Source organism: Monoraphidium neglectum (genome assembly GCF_000611645.1).
Source record: "Monoraphidium neglectum strain SAG 48.87 unplaced genomic scaffold scaffold00636, whole genome shotgun sequence".
In the NCBI taxonomy this organism is placed as follows: domain Eukaryota; kingdom Viridiplantae; phylum Chlorophyta; class Chlorophyceae; order Sphaeropleales; family Selenastraceae; genus Monoraphidium; species Monoraphidium neglectum.
This window is the reverse complement of record NW_014012992.1, coordinates 4,630-22,920: the sequence shown is the minus strand read 5'-3', so window position 1 is coordinate 22,920 and position 18,291 is coordinate 4,630. Positions and strand designations below refer to the sequence as shown.

At 64.9% G+C, this 18,291-nt stretch overlaps 4 protein-coding genes across 4 annotated transcripts; 2 read left to right on the top strand and 2 right to left on the bottom strand.

The window, feature by feature from the left end:
• Positions 1-388: 388 nt before the first annotated feature.
• On the bottom strand, positions 389-3,500 carry MNEG_4546 (COBW domain-containing protein 1; the record flags this gene model as incomplete). The annotated part of the gene is made up of 5 exons (XM_014046982.1): positions 389-1,030; positions 1,286-1,543; positions 1,831-1,962; positions 2,244-2,383; positions 3,302-3,500. The coding sequence occupies 5 exons, from the start codon at positions 3,498-3,500 to the stop codon at positions 389-391; spliced, it is 1,371 nt and encodes a 456-aa protein (XP_013902436.1).
• Positions 3,501-4,494: 994 nt separating this feature from the next.
• MNEG_4545 (hypothetical protein) lies at positions 4,495-6,917 on the bottom strand (the record flags this gene model as incomplete). The annotated part of the gene is made up of 6 exons (XM_014046981.1): positions 4,495-4,605; positions 5,072-5,162; positions 5,464-5,526; positions 5,867-5,991; positions 6,262-6,565; positions 6,832-6,917. 6 exons carry the CDS (start codon positions 6,915-6,917, stop codon positions 4,495-4,497), a joined length of 780 nt encoding a protein of 259 aa, XP_013902435.1.
• A 2,000-nt stretch (positions 6,918-8,917) lies between these two features.
• On the top strand, positions 8,918-12,138 carry MNEG_4544 (hypothetical protein; the record flags this gene model as incomplete). Its single annotated transcript, XM_014046980.1, has 9 exons — positions 8,918-9,078; positions 9,410-9,497; positions 9,774-9,872; positions 10,269-10,370; positions 10,641-10,733; positions 10,936-11,017; positions 11,264-11,364; positions 11,689-11,741; positions 12,057-12,138. 9 exons carry the CDS (start codon positions 8,918-8,920, stop codon positions 12,136-12,138), a joined length of 861 nt encoding a protein of 286 aa, XP_013902434.1.
• Positions 12,139-13,861: 1,723 nt separating this feature from the next.
• On the top strand, positions 13,862-14,419 carry MNEG_4543 (hypothetical protein; the record flags this gene model as incomplete). The annotated part of the gene is made up of 1 exon (XM_014046979.1): positions 13,862-14,419. One exon carries the CDS (start codon positions 13,862-13,864, stop codon positions 14,417-14,419), a length of 558 nt encoding a protein of 185 aa, XP_013902433.1.
• Positions 14,420-18,291: the final 3,872 nt, after the last annotated feature.

Here is an 18,291-nt window from a genome sequence, read left to right as displayed (position 1 = left end):
GGGGGGGGGGGGGGGGGGGGGGACACACCAGGGCAAGCAAAGGGTTGGGGCTCGCGGGGGTGCGACCAGAGGCAAGCGGACAGCGGCCGCGCTGCAGGGCCCGAGCTCACGTGGACCGCCAGCACGCCCTTGCAGCGGAAGATGTCCTTTGCCTTCTCCGTGAGGAGATCGCGCCTGGAGGAGGGGGGGGGGGGCGTCAGGGATGATTCAGGCATGGGAGACGCGCGCAGGCTGGGGGCGCGGCTGGGATCGAGGCGCGGCGGCCACCCCGAGGGCAGCAGCGCTAACTGTGGCCTGGAGCGCTGCTGCCGCGCTCCCCTGGAAAACTCTGCGTCCGGTAACCCCTGGATCTGACCCCCAAAGATCTCCAGATCACGCAGCCCCCAGATCACACCCACATGAACATGTTGAAGCGGTACTCGTCCAGCGGCCCCCTGGCGACGATCCCGATGCTCCCAATGCCGGCGACGTCGTGATGGTGCTTCCGCCGCCGCTTCGGCCGCCGCTCATCCGCCTGCTGCTGCGCCGAGTCCTCGGGCGCCGCCGCCGCCGCGCCGCCGCCGCAGCCGATCGCCGCCGCGACGGCCGACGCGTCGGGCGCCGCGAGCAGCGCCGCCGTTGCGGTGGCGGCGCCCGAGGCGCTGCCAGACGCGCAGGCCGCGGGCCGCTTCTGGCCGCGCCGCTGCTGCTCGTCAGCGGTCGCCGCCGCCGCTGCTGCTGCTGCTGACGCCGACGCCTGTGCCTGCAGCTGGAGCTGCGTCGCGTCCGAGCTGCTCTCATCCTCGGCGCCCAGGCCGGCCGACGGCGCGCGCACCCTCACGCCCGCCTCCGCCCCCTTTGCGACACCGCCGCCGCCCGCGTCCGCCGCACCGCCCGCCGCTGGGGGCGGCGGACCCGCCGCGGGTGCTGCCGCAGGCGCCGCCGCGGGCGCTGGCGCTGTCTCGCTGCCGCCGCCCTCAGCGGTCGCCTCTTCATCTGACTCATCGCCAACGTCTGATCCGCTGTCAGAGTCCAGGAAATAGGGGTCCACCTGCAGGGGTGAGCAGACACCACCAGATCGGCACACGTCAGGCGGCGGTGACGCCGGGAACGGGGGTGGTGTGTGTGGCACGTGAACCCGAGTCGAGGGCACCCGGCGGGGCCCTCGCGCCGCGGCTGGTTCGGCGGACCCTCGGCAACCGCGCCCGCATGCATGCGCGCCCAGCGCCCAGCTTCCGCACCGCGGGCCAGCCCCGCACACCGCGCGCGCTCCCTGTTTCCCCTCATTTTCTCCCGCGCCCCGCACCTTCAGAGCCTTGTGCACACTGAACGCGTTTGAATCCAGCAGCACCTCCAGCGGCGGCTGCCCCCCCTCCTGGTTCAGCCGGCACTCGATCTGCCGCGCCGACTGGTTGATATCGCGCACCACGGACCGCACGCGGTCCAGCTGCTCGGCGCTGACTAGGTCCGTCTTGTTAAGGAGGATGAGGTCAGCGAACGCGAGCTGCTGCGCCGCCTCGTTGATTGCGCCGGGCTCCTCGGCGCCGCCGATGGTCTCAAGGTGCTGCGCATGCGCAGGTGCGGCGCGGCGGGGCGCGGTCGGGGAAAGGGTGAGACCGGAAGGCGGGAACGGGCGGTTTAACAGGCGATGCAGACACGAGGGCACTCGTGTGCGAGCCTGTCCCGCCCGTCTCGAGGCGGCCAGGGCGAACCCATGCTTGCGTCGGCGCCCCCCACCCCCTGCTTAGCGCACACGTGTACAAGCGTGTAAAACAGCCCACGTACATGCGCGCCCCACGCCTTCCAAGGGTTGCACAAAAGCTTGGGCACCCCCAGGCAGCTGCCCCGCACCTGCAGCACGTATCGCGTGTCGCACACGCAGACGATGGAGTCGAGGCGGTAGCGGCTGGCGATCCAGGGGTTGGCGAAGAACGTGAACGCCACGGGGGCGGGGTCGGCGAGGCCTGTGGTCTCCAATATCACCTGCAAGGGCGGCGGCGGCGGCGGCGGGCCCGTCAGCGGGGCGTAAGCGCAGGTGCGAGGGCGGCGGCTGCTGGGTGCAGGCGGCGCCAAACAAGGTCACAGCAAGGGCACCTCCGCGTGCTGTGCTGCCACGCCACCACCAGCCGCACGCCCCCCTCTGCGTCCTGCCGGGCCAGCCGCACAAACGCGCTCCCTCTCGCTCATGAATATGCACGCTCCCCGGACTTGCAACACAGACGCCGAGGAGCGCAGGCACCACCAATGGGGGAGACCAGGCGCACCTGGTCAACGCGCTTGTTCCTGTGGCGGCCGCGGCGCTCAATCTCCGCAAGTGCCTTCACGACGTCCTTGCGCAGGGAGCAGCAGACGCAGCCATTGTCCAGCGACACCAGGTCCTCCTTCTCGATAAGGTTGTCGGCAACTGGGGGAATAAAGGCAATTAGGAATTGCAAGGGCGTCGGAATTTTTGTTGGTTGCATCTTGGGGGCGAAACCCGTACCTGAGGGCTATTTCGTAAGCTTTACAGAGTGGTTGGGTGTTTAGGAAGGTATCGGCAGGGAAGGGAGGGGGGCGAGGAGGGCAGGGGTGGGTCGTCATCCGATGCACGGGTGATGAGATCACGGCAGATCGCGTGGGGGGTTTCGCGGCCGCCGCCACCTCGCGCGAGCACCGGCGGCGCGCCCTCAGGCGCTCAGCGCGGGGGTGTGGGACCCCATGCGAGGTATTTGCATAACAGTGCGAGGGAAGTGCCGCAGGGGCAGTCGATTGCCGCTGCGTGCGCGTGCGTGCGCGGGCCGTGTGTGTCGGCCGCCGACTGGCAGGTGCGACACGCGCCACTCGATTGCTGGCGTCCGCCGTCCCCAGCGGCCCCAGCGGCCCCCATTTGCACCCTGCTGCTCTGAGCACTGTGTGATGCTTCGTGTTCGGCATTGCGAGGCCATAACCGCCGCGCATGCCTTAGATGCCCCCAGGGACACCCGACGTCACCGGTGGGAGGTTTGGGAGGGCAAACGCCAGATTGGCCGCGCCACCCCCAACCGACAAGGGCGATCCCCCTGTACTATATACGTGCTTATAAATTGTATGCCTGTGCGCCCGCGGCGGGCGGCAGGTGGCCACGGCTGGGCGCGCGCGCGCCCGCGGTCTATATTCCTGCCACCAACGGAGCCGTGGCGTGAGCTCGAGGATGCCGCAGCGCACGGCGGCTCGACTGCGACCCTGTGCATTGTGGCTAGAGTGATCCGCCCCCGGGCACAGCACGCGTGCCGCTGAACTCATATATGCATGCGCGTGCAGCCATCACACGGCGTGCCCACGCGGCCCCTTTCAGTCCACCCACCGAGCTCATTGTCAATGTTGACCTCCCCAAACTCGTTCTCGATGACGCTAATATTCCGCTGGTTGCGGGCCTTCAAGATGTAGTTGAGCAGCGTCGTCTTGCCGGCGCCTAGGAAGCCCGTGATGATCGTCACGGGTGTCTTCGTGGCGTCGCCTGCTTGCGTCGCCGGCGGGGCGGCGCGCGCTGCCGTCGACGCCATTGCCGGCCGCCTGCCCCCGCAGGAGAGGCCTTGGCCGGCCTCGACGGTGCTGCCGGTGGCCTCCAGGGGTTCCAGCGTCCCGAGCGCTAGAGACTCGCCAAGCGCTTTTCCGCGGCCAGAGTCTCCAACACTAAGCTGCACCTCCCTAAGAGGGGCAAGCAAGCGTATGATATATCCGCTAAAGAATTCCGATGCTAGATGAGTGGAGGCCACAGGCTGGCCTGACTAGCAAGCGGCCTCTTGGGCAGACGCGGGGTCCAACTTGAGGAGGACAAAGATCATCTTGTGTGGATGCTCTTTAATTTGATTGGCAGCACAGAGTGCCTCAACGCGGGAACCAGAGCGCGACGTGTTGTTGGAGGCTCCGGTGTTCCAAGATTCAGCTCGTATGGAGCTGTAAGGCGACCAATCTCAATGTATGAAGCGCTTATTCGATGTCTCCAACACCTGCTTGTGACCTGTGCGGCGACGATTTGGTGACGCCTCGCCTGCGGATGACCTTCCCTACAGCATGCAGGGTGAGAGGGTGCGCCTGGCACTAGGAAGGCCTTCCGCAACGCACATAATTGCATGCTGTTTCTGGACGACCACGCAAACACCAACACATTGTCAGTTACAAGCGCCGAGGGCCGCAAAGTGCAAGCACCTCTCAACCACCCAAGACCGGCCGTAATCATGTCCAGTCGCCCAGGGCGCGGCGCGGCGCGAGCGCCATCACACACGCCCAGCCCCAGCCTAGAGCATTCATCGGGGAAAATGAACGACTTGCATCCAACGTGCGATCGAAAATTTGCCGAGGGCATCACTGACGCCGCGCGCAACCGCGGCAGCGTCACGGGTGGTGGAGAACCAAACGCAGCCACGCGGCCGCGCCAGGGCGACGAAATGCGCCGCTGCACACACCGCGGCGCAGACCACAACTGACCCCCACGTCCGCGCTGCGCCGCGGTCGTCAAATTGAGGCAGGCCCGCGGCGGCGTGACGCGCGGCGACGTCACCACTGCGCCTTCAGGCTCAGCCGATGGACCTGCAGCTTGAATGCGTCTGGGTCGTCCCTGTCTATTGGCAGCGACCGCGGGAACCGCAGGGTCGCGCCGGCGCGCAGCTGCGGGGAGGGGGCCGCATCGCATGGGGTTCAGCGATCGGGGTCGGCGCGTGCGGCAGGGGGGTGCGGGGGAATCAGCGGGCGAGCGAGTTGGGTGGGCGGCGCAGGGCGGGCAGGCCGGGCGGGATTCGAGGCGCCAACCGTGGCTGCACGGATGCATCCATGCAGGGGGAGCAGCGGAACGGCCACCGTTCGAACGGCCAAGCACGCATGCACGCATGCACACGCACACACACGCACACACACACACACACACACATCCACACACACACACACACACACACACACACACGCAAACACACGCAAACACACGCAAACACACGCACGCACACGCACGCACACGCACGCACGCACACGCACGCACACGCACGCACGCACACACACGCGCGCACACACACACACACACCACCACCACCACAACATGCACACATCACAACAGGCACACGCACAGCAGCCAATCGCGCACCTCTGTCGTGTCCCCCAACGCGACACGCCGCTCGTCAAACTCGACACCGGAGGGGCTGAGGTGGACACCAGTGCCAATCTGGTTGTCAATTCTGTCGCGCAAACAGTGCAAGTGATTGGGAGGGGCAGTCAAGCGCACGAGGGAGTCAACAAAGGAAAACATGCCGCAAGTTCAAGGGCAAGCCACCCAATGCCCCCTGCTGCCCTGCAAAGCTGCACGCCCGCCGCCTGGCTCATTGGCTGCAAGCCGCACCGCGCCGCACGGCGCAAGACTTGCGTCGCTGGAGCGTCGCCAGCTGGGTGCCGTGCGCGCGCGGCGCAGGGGGGTTGGGCACCGAGCGCCACGGGGCGCAGCCGGGGAGGCTGCACTCTTGTAAGCGGCTGGCAGCGCACCTCAGCATTAGCCGCGCCGGCGGGCGCCAGCACTCGTGCAGGTGGTTCAGAGGGCACTCGTACCTGCGTGGCAAGACACGCATGTGTGGATGCGGGAAATCAGGCCGCTTCATCGTGGCCTGCAGTCGCTGGCCCACAAACACGCGCCATCCCCGGGCGCAGCGCAGGGACAATCAGGCACGAACCGCTGGCGCGAACCGGTGGCTGCCGGACGGCTCCAGCCCCGTGTCCCCGCTCCTCCCCACAACGAAACCCCTTGCCGTCCGGGCGGTCTCCCGCTCCTCTTCAAATTGAAACGGTCCCCACAAATCCAGCAATGCCCTCTAGGCTCTCCAAGCGGGGCGGCTCCCTTGAAAATCAACAACATCCGACCCCCGCCCCTGCCCCCTGCACACACCCTCACCTCAGCCTGAGCGCCATGCCCGTGTTGGCCAGCCCCCAGGAGGCCGCCAGCTTGAGCGCCGGCTGCGGCGCCAGCTTTATGGAGAGGAGGTCCGAAAATTTGAGGCGGCACACGCCCTGGAGGGCCTGCGACGAACATCAATGGGGCGTCGCCGCACGACGACACAAAAAGGGGGGTTGGGCCTGGAAAAGTGCACGCTGGGATGCACGACAGGAAGAGCCGGCGCGCCGGGGGGATCTCATCTACACATACAACACATGTTTGCATCTGGCGGCCCCGTCGCTGTCGGCGCCCCTGCAAATCAGAAACAAGCCCGCTCACCGCCTGGTGTGCAAACACCCCCCCCCTCTCCGACCGCACAGCCTTACCCCTCGGCTCCGGTCCTGTCCTCTCACCTGCCGATCGAGATCTACAGACAGCCCCACCCCAAAGTCCACCAGGGGCCGCCGCTGCTCGGGGTTCTTGAGGTGCACGCACCGCATCACCTTCAGCCGCGCCCCGTTCGGCGCCCGCCGCGCGCCGCCGCCGTCGCCGTCGCGATCGCCGTCGTATGGGCCGACCGCCAAATTGGCAATGCCCATCGCCGCGTGCGCCTGCGCCGCGGCGCGGGTCGGGGGGCGGCCGCGGCGGGGGGTGCGCGCGGCGTGGCGGCGCTTGAAGAGCAGGTTGCCTTCGTCGTACTCCTCGGGCCATGGGAACCTGCGCGCGCGTACATGTGTGTGTGCGTGTGTGTTGCGCACGCGCGTGTGCATGCGAGCTCACGTGTGTGCACAGTGTGTGTGTGGAGAAGGATAGCCAACATCCAAACAGACCACAGCTGTGCGAACACAATGCGGTGTGTGCCGGCAGGCTACGAGCTCAAGGGCAGGACCAGGAACCACCAGCCCTGGGGGTGGCGCGCGGTGGCAGGGCGCGGCGGGGAGGCGGGCGGGGCGTGGATGGGTGCGCCGACGGCAGGGGCTCACGTGGGGCGGCGCAGGTCAACGCGTGCGACGCCGACGGTGCCGGCCGCTACGCCGCTCCAGAGCTTCCGGACCTGTTTGTGTGGCATTTGGGGCAACATTGGGATTGATTGTGATCAAGCTGTGTATCAAAGTGATGCGATGGGTTTGATGAGAGAGATTGCCGAAAGACATAAAATCGGGTTGCGACGATGGCGGTGGATGTGCGAGTAGCTGCCATTTTGGCGTTGCCTGCTGGGCGGCAGACCTGCAATGGCAGGCAGAGAAGCAAGGCCGCAGGGCGCGGTTGGAGGTCGCCCCGGGCCCCTTCCTCGGGGCTGGCGCAGAGGGGCTGCTGCCTAATGCAGCCGCGCGAGGCGTGGCACGGCCGCTGCATCCGCCTGCCTCGGCAGTGCGCCCGACCCAACCTCGGGAGGCGGGATGCACGCAACCATGCGGGAGCGTCGTCGAAGGAACAATGAGCAGGCAACACCATGCAAGCCCGTGTCCGCCGCAAGCTGTACGGCGGCCACGTGCGTCGCTCACCCACGGCTGAGCCTCGATTTTTGGGGCTGCCACAATTGCGACCCCCGGCGGCGGCGCGGGCAGGGGCTGCTGCTGCGGATCATGATGATGCGCCTGCGGGGCCGCTGGCTGCTTCCCAAACAGACCCCAAGCCCGCTCTTGCTTGGCAGGCGGCGGCGGCGTGGACGGCCGTGTCAGCACCTCGGCGTGCGGCGCGGCGTGCGAGGCAGCGTGCGTTGCGGCGGCGGCAGTCGAATGGATGCCGTATTCATGCGCCTCCGCTCGCGGCATCGGCGGCGCGCTGGGGTCGTAATCGGCGCCCGGGGCTGGCACTGGAGGGTAGCCCCACTTGCTGTACTCGGTGCCACCCTGTCCGCTCATGCGGCCTTGGGCGTAGGGATGAACAAGCGGCGGTCCTCCGGGCGCGCGCAGCTCCTTGATTGCCTAGTCGTCGCGGGCTGCGAGAGTGGAGGGGTCCCGCCGCGCTGGTACCGCGACAATGCTACTGCGCTGAACACGCGGCCTTGGCGTGAAGCGATTCAGAGATATGCAAGCTGCTGGGTGAGTACCGGAATAGACCGTGCGTTGCGGGTGAGCGAAGCAATGCGTTGACAAGCGCGATCTCCAAGTTTTCAACATGAAACTCACACATCCACTTGCAAATTTACGCGTTGATGTTGGTTAACGGTGCCAGGCATGGCTTGAGAAGCGTCCAGTCTGCTGCATGAGTGACAACCGGTGCCTGCGTGGATCGGACGCAAGGTGCCTGGCCACGGCGTGCGGCGCATTCCAGCGCAACTACATATTAGTGCTTGAAGAAGTGTCTGCAACGGCGGTGATAAGTGTTTAGATCACAGCCACACACTTGCGCAAGTCGAGCCTTGTTTTTTTGATGGCAGCCCAGGTGAGAACGCCGGAAGCCTGACTGCTGCAATGCGACCCCGGGAACATGTGAGCGATCCAGCCACTTCTTGTGATTGCGGCGCGTGCGTGACACCGACGCAAGTGGACACGCCGCCCTCCCCACCGTCGGTCGCCTCACGCCATGCGCCCCTGACGCGCAGATTTTGCAGCGCAACGCCTGCAGCTTTGCACGGCCGGGTAGGCGGCCGTTCCGAATGCATCGCGTGCAAGCAGCATGGCAGGGAGGTGGCGTGCCAACCGCGTGAGGGAGCCACCAAGGCAGCGGCGCCCGCTCCCGTGGCAGGACCCGCCTGGGATCAGTCCACACCCTCACACAGCCCCATTCGCACCTGCTTCGCCGCTGTGTCTTCGCCTGCACACGTCGCACAGGCGGCTTGATACTCTTGGGGCCACGCCCTGCGCTGGGAGCGCGTGCGGCGGCAGCAGTGGCCTCGGTGGCGGCGCGGCGGCGCCTGTCTGTATCCAGTGCGTTCGGGTGCACCGGGCGGGACTCAGGCGCGGGTTTCTTGCCTTAATGGACTCCAAAGTCAAAGCTGCAACCAGCGATTGCAGCTTTGACAAAGTTGGACTGTGCCCAAGCAGCAGCCACATTGAACCCTGTTTTTGAGTGCCTTAGTGCTGATGAGACCCCACTGACCCCTTTGCGTCCCGCGCACTGGTGATGCTGCCTGCTGTCACTTCAGTGGCGGCAGCTTCCCCGCAGGTGCCCCAGGTGTACTCTGCCGAGCCTGACGCCGAGATAGCTCGATTCCAGGAGCACCAGCGGACTGCGGCGCGCCCGACCGTGGCTGACGAGGCACGCACGCTGTTCTCGCTCGCCAGGTCAGCAAGTGCCTGCTCGACCCCACCACCGAGCTCATTTGGCGTTTAAAACGGAATTTTTGGTGCTAATATAAGTCCTGAAACTGATCCCTGCAACGCAAATCAGGGTTTGGGGACAAAGGGGGATATGGGGGCACGCTCATTTCGGAGGAAGGGGAGTCCAGTCAAGGAGCCCCCTGCATTGCGGCGCCACTGGTCTGGTCAGGGTGCGCAGCTGGCTGGAGCACCTTGAATCGGCGTGTCCTCTCCCTACCCGCACCCTGAATCCTGCGCCCTGCACCCTGAAACGACCAGCGGCCCCACCTTTGCGCCCCGGCCTCTTGGGCCCCAGGTCCGCGGTGCTCTCAACTAAGTCCGCCGCGGCGGCGTTCGACGGCTTCCCGTTCGGCTCAGTGGTGGAGTTTGCCGTCGATGCCGAGGTGTGCGCTCCCCTGATAATGATTACGGCGCCGCATCGCAGGGGCTGCGGGGCGCCGCACACAGGGGCATCGCAGCCCCTGCTTCGGCAGAGCCCGACCTCCGCTGCCAGCCCTCGAGCCGGCCCCGCGCCTCGACGCAATTCAATCCGTCCGTTCCCTCAGCATCATGAATTACTATAATTGCATACGCAAGCACGCCTGTATGCGTGCGCCGAGTTGCACGCCCCGACCCAAGATTCTGCACCCGGACCCACCCCGGGCGCCCTGCCGCCGCAGGGCCGGCCCATTCTGGCGACGTCGACGCTGTCGCCCCACACGGGCGACCTCATCGCGGACGGCCGCTGCTCCCTCACTGTCACGGCCCCGGGCTTCCAGGTGCGGGGAGCAGGGGCCTGCGAGCGGGAAATGGGGTCGCCGCTGCCCAGGGCTCTGGGGGATGCTGCTGTGAGGCGCGAATGCAGGAGGCTGGAGAGGTTGCCTGCTGTGCATACGGCGCGCACGCAGTCTTGGGAGAGTGGTCTAAGAAGGGGACCTGTGAACTGTTGCTAATGTGCAACGCATGAGCGTTGGGCGCACACAAATGCTGAGGCGTGCACACGCACACGCGCGTGCACACACGCACACACACACACACACACACACACACACACACACACACACACACACACACACACACACACACACACGCGTGCGCGCACTCACACACATGCGCACACACACACACACGCACACGCACACATGCACACACGCATCCATTCTCACCCCGCACAGAGCCTGCAGGACGCTCGCTTCACGCTGGCCGGCAAGGCGGTGCAGCTGCCGGACTCTGAGCGCGCAGCAGTCCGGGAGACCTTCCTTGCCAAGTACCCGTCGGTGAGAACCCGACGGAATGCCGCTCGGCAGCTGCCAGGCAGCTGCTGTGCACCTTTTCGCCGCAAGCGTCGTTGTGGAACGGGTGATGCAAACGGAGAGCGCAGGCTGCGGCTCGCGAATATGAGTGATGAATGGCTATTGAGGGTGTACAATGCGCCAACGCGTCAAAACCAAGATCCAGCGCCTTGGTGTGCGCCCCCCTCCCGCTGGCCACATGCGTGCCTGCCTTCGGCCCTGACGGGGTCCTCGATTTATGCTCCCTGGCCGCAGGCGTTCTACGTGGACTTTGGGGACTTCAGGTGGTTCAGGCTTGAGGAGATCAAGGGCGGCCGCTTCATCGGTGGCTTTGGCCGCATCGCAACGGTGCGGCTGCTACAGGGCTGGTACAGGGCCGCGCCGCCGCCTCTGCACGCTTGACCCCAACCACCCGCTCAATATGTCCGAAATGGCGTCGCAACGCTGGACGCCGCGCCGCGCGACGCGCATGTCGCATACTCTAGTTGCCGGTGGCTGATCGTCGTGGCTGCGGCGTGCCCCTGCCTGCCTCCTGCCCGCGCCCACGCAGATCTCCGCGGAAGACTACCAGGCGGCGAAGCCTGACCCGATTTCGCAGTTTGCCGGCCCCGTCTGCGGCCACATGAATGCTGGTGAGCGGTCGGGCAATCGGCCCACCCCAGCAGAGTTGCATGTGCGCGTTTCCTGGCTTCTCTCACTTTCCCTGTTTCCGCCAGCAGCGCAAGCCCATTTTCCTGGCCTCTGCAGGGGCCCGACAATTTCCACACAGCCCATCTCATACCAAGGCCCTTGACACTGACCACGGGCTGCGTCCCAACCGCCTCAAAACTGCTTCAAAATGACTCCAACCGACTCCAACCGATTCCAACTACCTGCAGACCACGAGGGTGATATCCTAGCAATGGTGAAGCATTACACAGGCCTCAGCGCTGTCAAGGCCAAGATGCTTGATCTGGATCGCCTGGGCTTCAACCTGCAGGTGGGCAGTTTCCGCCCCCCCCCCCCCGCCCCCCTGCGCCATCTATATGGATGTTTCAGAAGCTTCTCTAGCTCGTTGTCGTTCGACGTTGCTCCGCGCATTGCTCGGATGGCGTGTATACCTCTTTTCAGAGCGTGCCGTGTGATTTGTCTAGTCACCTGCCTGGCGGTCCCAAGGCCGCTGTGTTGACACATGCACCAGGACACAGGCGGCGGCCCTTGTGTGATGTAGGACGCGCGAGCAACCATGTTTGCAGTGTACTGGCGGCCTGAGACGATCCTCCATGCAATTTTGCCATGCCCCGCCCGCGGAATTCCCCCACAGGTGACTCAGCAGGAGGGCGAGCAAAGCTTCAAGGTCCGCCTGCCATTTGTCAGGTGCGGCGAGCGAGGCGTACAGGCGGGCAGTGGAACCAGGGGACAGCTGGCCGGCCCTCCCTAGGGCGTGATGCTGCCCTTTGTGTAGGAAGCAGTGCTGCCGCGTGCTCCTGGTTTGAGGCGCAAGCTCGCTCCTGCATGTTGCATATGTGGGCATGTGCAACATGCCCACATGTGCGCCTGTTGGCTCAGGGTCTCATGCAGGAAATCAATTGGTTTGAACACGCCAGCACACGAGCTATCTCACACTCATACACACACACACACACACACACACACACTCACACGCACACATGCGCACACTCACACACAAAGGCCTGCCGAGGACCGCAAGGCTGTCAAGGATGTGATCGTGGAGATGACACGCGCCGCGAGGGGCGCGGCCCCCCAGCAGTGACGGCTCGCATTTGCGCCGCACCCGTTGCATGTGCCGCTGGCCAAGAGGGGTCAGGGAACCGGGTCGTCTCGCACCTTGGTTTTGGAAGAGCTGCTTGGGCTCTGTTGCGTTTGGCGCGGGCCTAGCATGTGGCGGTTTTCCGGCCACCAGCCGGTGTGGCGGCCTTGGTTGGATGCAGCCCTGTTGTTTTCTGAGGGTGCAGTTGCTGTTGGCGCGGAAACACATTAGTCTTGCGGGCCTGTGCCCTGGACTCTGCAAGGCCGCCGCTCTGCTGCATGATGCATCGAGCATGTGAGAGCTTTGGATTATGGCAGCTTGAGAGAAAGGGGGGGCCGCACTGACAGGGTAATCCGTCTGTGAGTTCAAGAGCGCAGCTGGAAAGACGTAGCTCAGGGTTGAGGGTTCAGAGTTCAGGGCTCTTGCCATGCACAGGGCCCGCAGCCAGGGCAGGGATGAATAAGTGAGGGACCGCATGGGGCCTCTGCGACGAGTGCTTTCGTGTATGCTGCTCTCCCAGCTGCGAGGCAGTGTCGCAAGGGCGAGTGAGGAGCTGGCTGGCTGTGGCAGCTCGTGGGGCAGACAGATATGGCGGCGGCACATTGCAAGCAACGCTGACAGGCCCCCTGAGAACCGGTCGAGATGATATTCGCTGCCTGGATTGCTAGACAGCCACGCATGAATCCACGAGAGTGCATGAGGCACTCTGGCGGCGTTTCCGCGCCATCTCTGGGAACCCCTTGACGCCAGACTAAGGATGCTGTTGAGGGTAGGGGGATCAATAGGCTGGGGCGGTTTTGGACTGCCGCCGTTGTCCTAGAGACTGTTGACCCTGTGCATGTAGCAAAGGTATCTCGTAGATTTTTCAGATGTAACACCCTTACTCTCCCGGATTCATATCACACATCCTGCTCTCCTCACTCTCTCACTCATCGGCGCACGCCGCCCACCGCGCGGCACACGCCCATGTCAAAAACTTTACCGCAGCCCCCGCAGCGTTCCAGGCATTCGATTTGGATATCAATTGTTGCGGTTGCTGCTCGCGAGCTTAAACAGCTCGCACTCATCGGCAAAAGCAACACGCGCGAAGTGTGCTCTTCTGTACTCGAGGACTATCGGCCCCACCGCACGGGCCTAAAAAATCAATATATCTGTTTAAGTACTATGGCAGCCCGTCACGCAGCCCCCGTGGCCGCTGGCAGGGCTCCGCCTGCACTGCCGGCGTGTGCCGAGCGGACGCGTGCGCACGCTGGGCGGCGCCCTGCGGCGCCGCGGCCATCCGCGCTGCCGCGCGCAGAGAATGCTGCACACCACTTTTACAGCCGGTTGCTGCGGACGCACCGCCAGCGGCTGGAGCATTTGGTCAGCAGTGGTGCGACGTCAGCCGCTGACCTACAGCCCGTGGTGTCAGAGCTCAGGTGAGAATTTTGCCTGGCCCTGGCGTGTGGCATTTATGATTGCACCTCTCTGGATCGAGCTTGGTGTTGTTCTCGGATCACATCATGTGGCTGCGGGGTGTTGCAGGGCCGTGCGGCCGTCGATCGCCGCAACAGCTGGTCCCAGTCATCCCAGCCGCAACACCCACATGCAGCTGCCCACCACAACCGCCCGTCCACGCCCGACGTCCACCCAGCACCCACTGACCCTCTCGCCGCCACACTCTCCTAAATGTATTTTCAGGCAAATCACATCAGAGCTGGCTCCCTCGGCCGGCGCGTGGTTGCAGATGCGCGAGCAGCTCCAATCACTTGAGCGCGCCCTCGCGGCTGCCTCTGCCACAGGCAGCGGCAGCCCCAGCAGCAGCAGCAGCAGCACCACCACCACCAGCGCTGCAGCCGGCCCCAGCAGCAGCAGCAGTCTTGTCACCACTGCCGCCTGCAGCAGCAGCAGCAGAGCCGCCAGCGGCGTCCGGCGGCGGCAGGACGCAGACCAGCTCACAGTCCGGACTGCCGCTGGGGCGCTGGTGGACCTGTTGGTCCCGAACTTGGACTGCGACGCGCTGCAGCCGGCCACCGCGCCGCGGCTCGCGGCTGCCGGCCACGTGTCCGTGTGCACCGGCCGCAAGTGCTGCGCGCAGGGCGCGAACGAGACGCTCGCCGCGGCTCGTGCCGCGGCGGCAGGGTCGGGCGTGGAGGTGGCGCCCTCAAAGTGCATGGGCAAGTGCGGCCGCGGGCCGTGCGTGCGCGTCCGCGTGGAGGGGCGCGAGGGCTCGGCCCTGACCAAGGGCGTGAGCGCGGCCGCCGCCGAGGTCTTGTTGCGGCAGCAGTTTGGCGTTGAGTGCTGAGCGCGCGGCGCCCCCGCCGCACCAGCAGGCGCCCTGAAACTGGGCGCGCTTTTTGGGCCGCCGCGAGCCGGCGCACCCTCGTTTACAGCGTACACTATTGTCGTCCCATGCATCGGGGTCTCCTCGATCGCAGCTTTTCCCTGCCACTTTCAGCTAGAGGGCCCTGTCGGACATCTCTCCAGCTTCTGTCGGCTGCTGGCTTCATTGCACCGCTCACCTGCCCAATGCTGCCTTGCCAACGCCCTGTGTCTTTTATCTCTGGTAGCATGACACATTGTCGAGGCGCTGCACTTCTGTGCCCAGCAGCCCTCTCCGCGGCTAGCGTCAGCCTTTGTAGCTTTAGCCCGATACTCAAGATGGCAGTGCTTTGCGCTGCCCTTTCACAGCAGCTTGCTGCAGTCAGAAGCTCTCCTGGCCGCGCTGCACGCAGCGGATGGCCCTTTTTCACCGGAGCACGGCTGATTACGCAGCCGGCGAGTGCAAGCACCCCTCACCGCACAGTTTTGCGCAGCGGCGAGGCCGCGCCAAAAGCGTCTCAGTTGGATCTTTGCCCGTCGGCGGCGGCGTGGCTTTTGGCAAACCTTTCTTTGCCCCCTGTTGGTCGGCCGGACAGCGGGCCCCATTCGCTGCAGTGCTGCACAAGCACCGACGCAGCACCCAATGAGTAATTAGACAGTTGTCATCCATCTTTGTTGGGGTCAAAAGGTAGCTACGGACAGACCTTGACGGCAGCAAGACCAGAAGACACCGAGCAGCACCGTGTGCGAGTTGATACTTGTCAAGGGGGCAGCGCAGCAGGTCCCAGTCAAGCGCATGAGGCGAAAGGGACCGCTGCATGCTGGTAGATGACCTGAGTTCTGGGCCAACGTGATGCGACGCCTTGAACAGCCTCGACAGCGACACATTACAGGGCTCCTTCCTGCCCCAGGCCCCTGCCTCGCCTGCGAATGGAGGGGCGTGAAGCTATGAAATGACTCCAAGGGATCAAGCAGAGCTGCTGCAGAGCTGCTGCAGAGCTGCCAAGAGGTGTGCGCGGGGCGCGTACGCGGTGCACACCAGCAACGAAACAAGTGGGCTGCAGCACCATGCAGCGGATTGCACCTTCACGGGCGGGCGATGGCCGCGCAGGGTGCGGGGCGTTTGGTACATCGATTTGGTACATCGATTTGCAGACAGCAGGCAGGGGTTACTGCATCCTTGGGGGTTTGGGTTGTGTGCGGTACGCCCTGAGGCTGGGCGATGCACAGAGTCTGCGGCCATGTCGATTTTGAGCACCAAAACCACAGCAGCGAATTCATTCGGTACGCCCCGCGGTGTTGGGGGAGCGCCTTGATGCACACCATCAGGGGGTTGTGTTTTCTTTGTGCAGCCGCAGTGCTGACATGCGGGCCCAGTTCTGACCCAAACGCATGAAGGCAACTGGAGATCAGCCAGGAGGCGGCCAGGCCTGGCCCCGCGATGACGTCATGCGACGTCATGCTAGCGGCGTCAGAGCGGAAAGCGGTAGTACGGACGGTACTGCTGGTTGAACGCTGGCCGCGCTTGGAACGGCGCCGCCGCTTGGACGCGCAGATTCGCCGCGAGCTGCTGCGCGGGCGTCCTGCCGCCGCAAGAGCGCAGGGACGGGACGGGGCCGGTCGGCGGGGGACGGCGGCGCGGGGCGAGGGCCTGGGTCGCGGGCGGGCGCAGGGGCTGCAAAGTGGCCGCGCGGCTGGGCGGCGCCCGCGGCAAGGCGTCTGATGTGATTGAGCAGCGGATACGGAGTACTCACGGTGGGCCTAAGGGCCAGACGTTCTCTCCCAGCATTCTCGAGGCCATGCAAGGCAAGGCACCAAGGCTGCCACGGGAAGCAATGCGACAGCAGGGGTGTTTATCGGTGGGTGGCGGGTGCCTAGAGTCAGAGTGCCTCGACCGAGAGCGGCTGATGTGGAAGGGCCCACGCGGCGGCTCCAGCCAGCCGCTGAAAGGAGCTGAGAATCAAACAATTGCTATGCGCGCATTCCTGAGGGCGCAGTCACAGCATGCTCCAAGCTGCTGCAGCGCGACCCTTTGCTCATCTCATGCATGCTGGTCTGCACCTGGGAGTGGCGCCCAGGTCCTGCTCGAGCGGCCTAGAGGCCGCTGCTGCAACCAGGAGCATTAACAGTGTCACCCAGACCGTCCAATGACCGGAGCGGGGTGCCATGAACGCGACTGTCGTGGACAAACGAAGAGGCTGATGAAAAGATCAGTCGATGTCCCGTCGTCAAGAAGGTGTGTACACCTCTATAACCTCTATGTATTGAGGTCAATCATTCATTTGCCGCAGGTGCGTGTGCTGGAAAGCGCGGCGAGGCAGCGCTGGAAACGGCAGCATTTCCTCGCCGCCTGACGCTTGAAAACACCCAGCAGCTCCATGCCGGTTTGTACACATTTACCTGACGAAATTATGATAGTGCCATCAGGTGAATAAGTCACTTGGTGAACCACCATTGGCGCTTGGCGTGGACTGTGAAACATCGATGGCAGGAGCGTGGCTGGGCCAAACCAGGCCACCAAGAGTTGGCGGGTGCCCCCCATTGACCCTCTGCTACTCGGGCCTGCTGTGACAGACCAAGACTTGTGATGGACCCAGGGTTGCCACGCTTCTACGCAGAGCGTGTGCGAGTGCCCCGCGCAGCAGGCGCGCGGCACCCAGGTTCCAGCTGCGGGGCCACAGACAGTGTGTCAGTGTGGCATTGCGGCGTTGCGGCATTGCGGCATTGCGGCATTGCGGCATTGCGGCATTGCGGCGCGGGCCACAGGCCTCCGCTGCGACCCCAAGCGGCACCCGCCCTCGATTTTGTGCAGGGGGGGGCAGCCCTGGCCCCTCAGGGTGCAGAGCGGCGCCCCGATGCAGCCCCAGGCTGCCGCGTTTGCCCCGTGTGACCGAGCGTCCTAATCAGCGGCCATCCCGAGCATGGCAAGGCCTTCCCCTGCCTCAGCCCTCCAAAACCTGACATGCCTTGGAAGATCCCCTGGACGCTTTGACCCATGGGTTTTGCACTCCTGTGACTGGGCCGATCCCATAATTAGATCCTTTTTGGTAGCACTACGATCGTCTCGCACATGGTGCCAGCTGTGTAAGCATAAGTGATGCGAGCTCTTCTTTACAACCTGTCTGAATGGTAATATTCTCTTTTGCAACTCATATCAAGCCGACGCAGGGGCTAAGAAGAAGCCAGACTCCCGAAAGCACGGCGCGCCAGCACAACAGAGAGCAGCACAACGCCCCCAGCACGGTGCGCCGCCAGAGGCAGCCGCATAGTGCAGGGTGCCGGGCTCTGGCTGGGCTTTGAAACGCTGCATCCACCTCGATTGGGCGGCGTGCTTCCAGGGTCAAGGCGATCGGCTGAATGCTTATCCCATTTCAATGTCTGCCGACTGCGATGAGAGGACAGGGGAGGGCCCACAACCCCGCCCTCCCTCCCGCACCCCGCGTTGCGACGCGAATGGTCGCCGCCTGCCCGCGTGCAGATCGCGCCGCGGAGGCAGGCCGCGCACAGAGGCAAGGGTGCCAAAACAAACAGCCAGCCACGAAACGAATGGGGGGAGGCGGGGGGTATGCAAAAGCCGCCGGCCCCAATACCAAGACACCCTGCCTGCCCGGCGCGCAACCGCCGCGCGTCGCGGGCGCTCGCGCAGCCATGCGCCCGCGCGGAGCGGCCGCCAAATAAGCGGCCCAGCCTCCCGCGGGCGCCGCGCGCGCGCGCTCCTCTCCAGACCGGACCTCTCAAAACAAAAGACGACCTCGTTTCGACACACACGCGCGCACACATCTCAATGCAACCCCACGGCCCCTGCGGTGGACAAAGCTGCTTTGCTCTCTCTGTTCTCTGGGGCAGCCGGGGCGG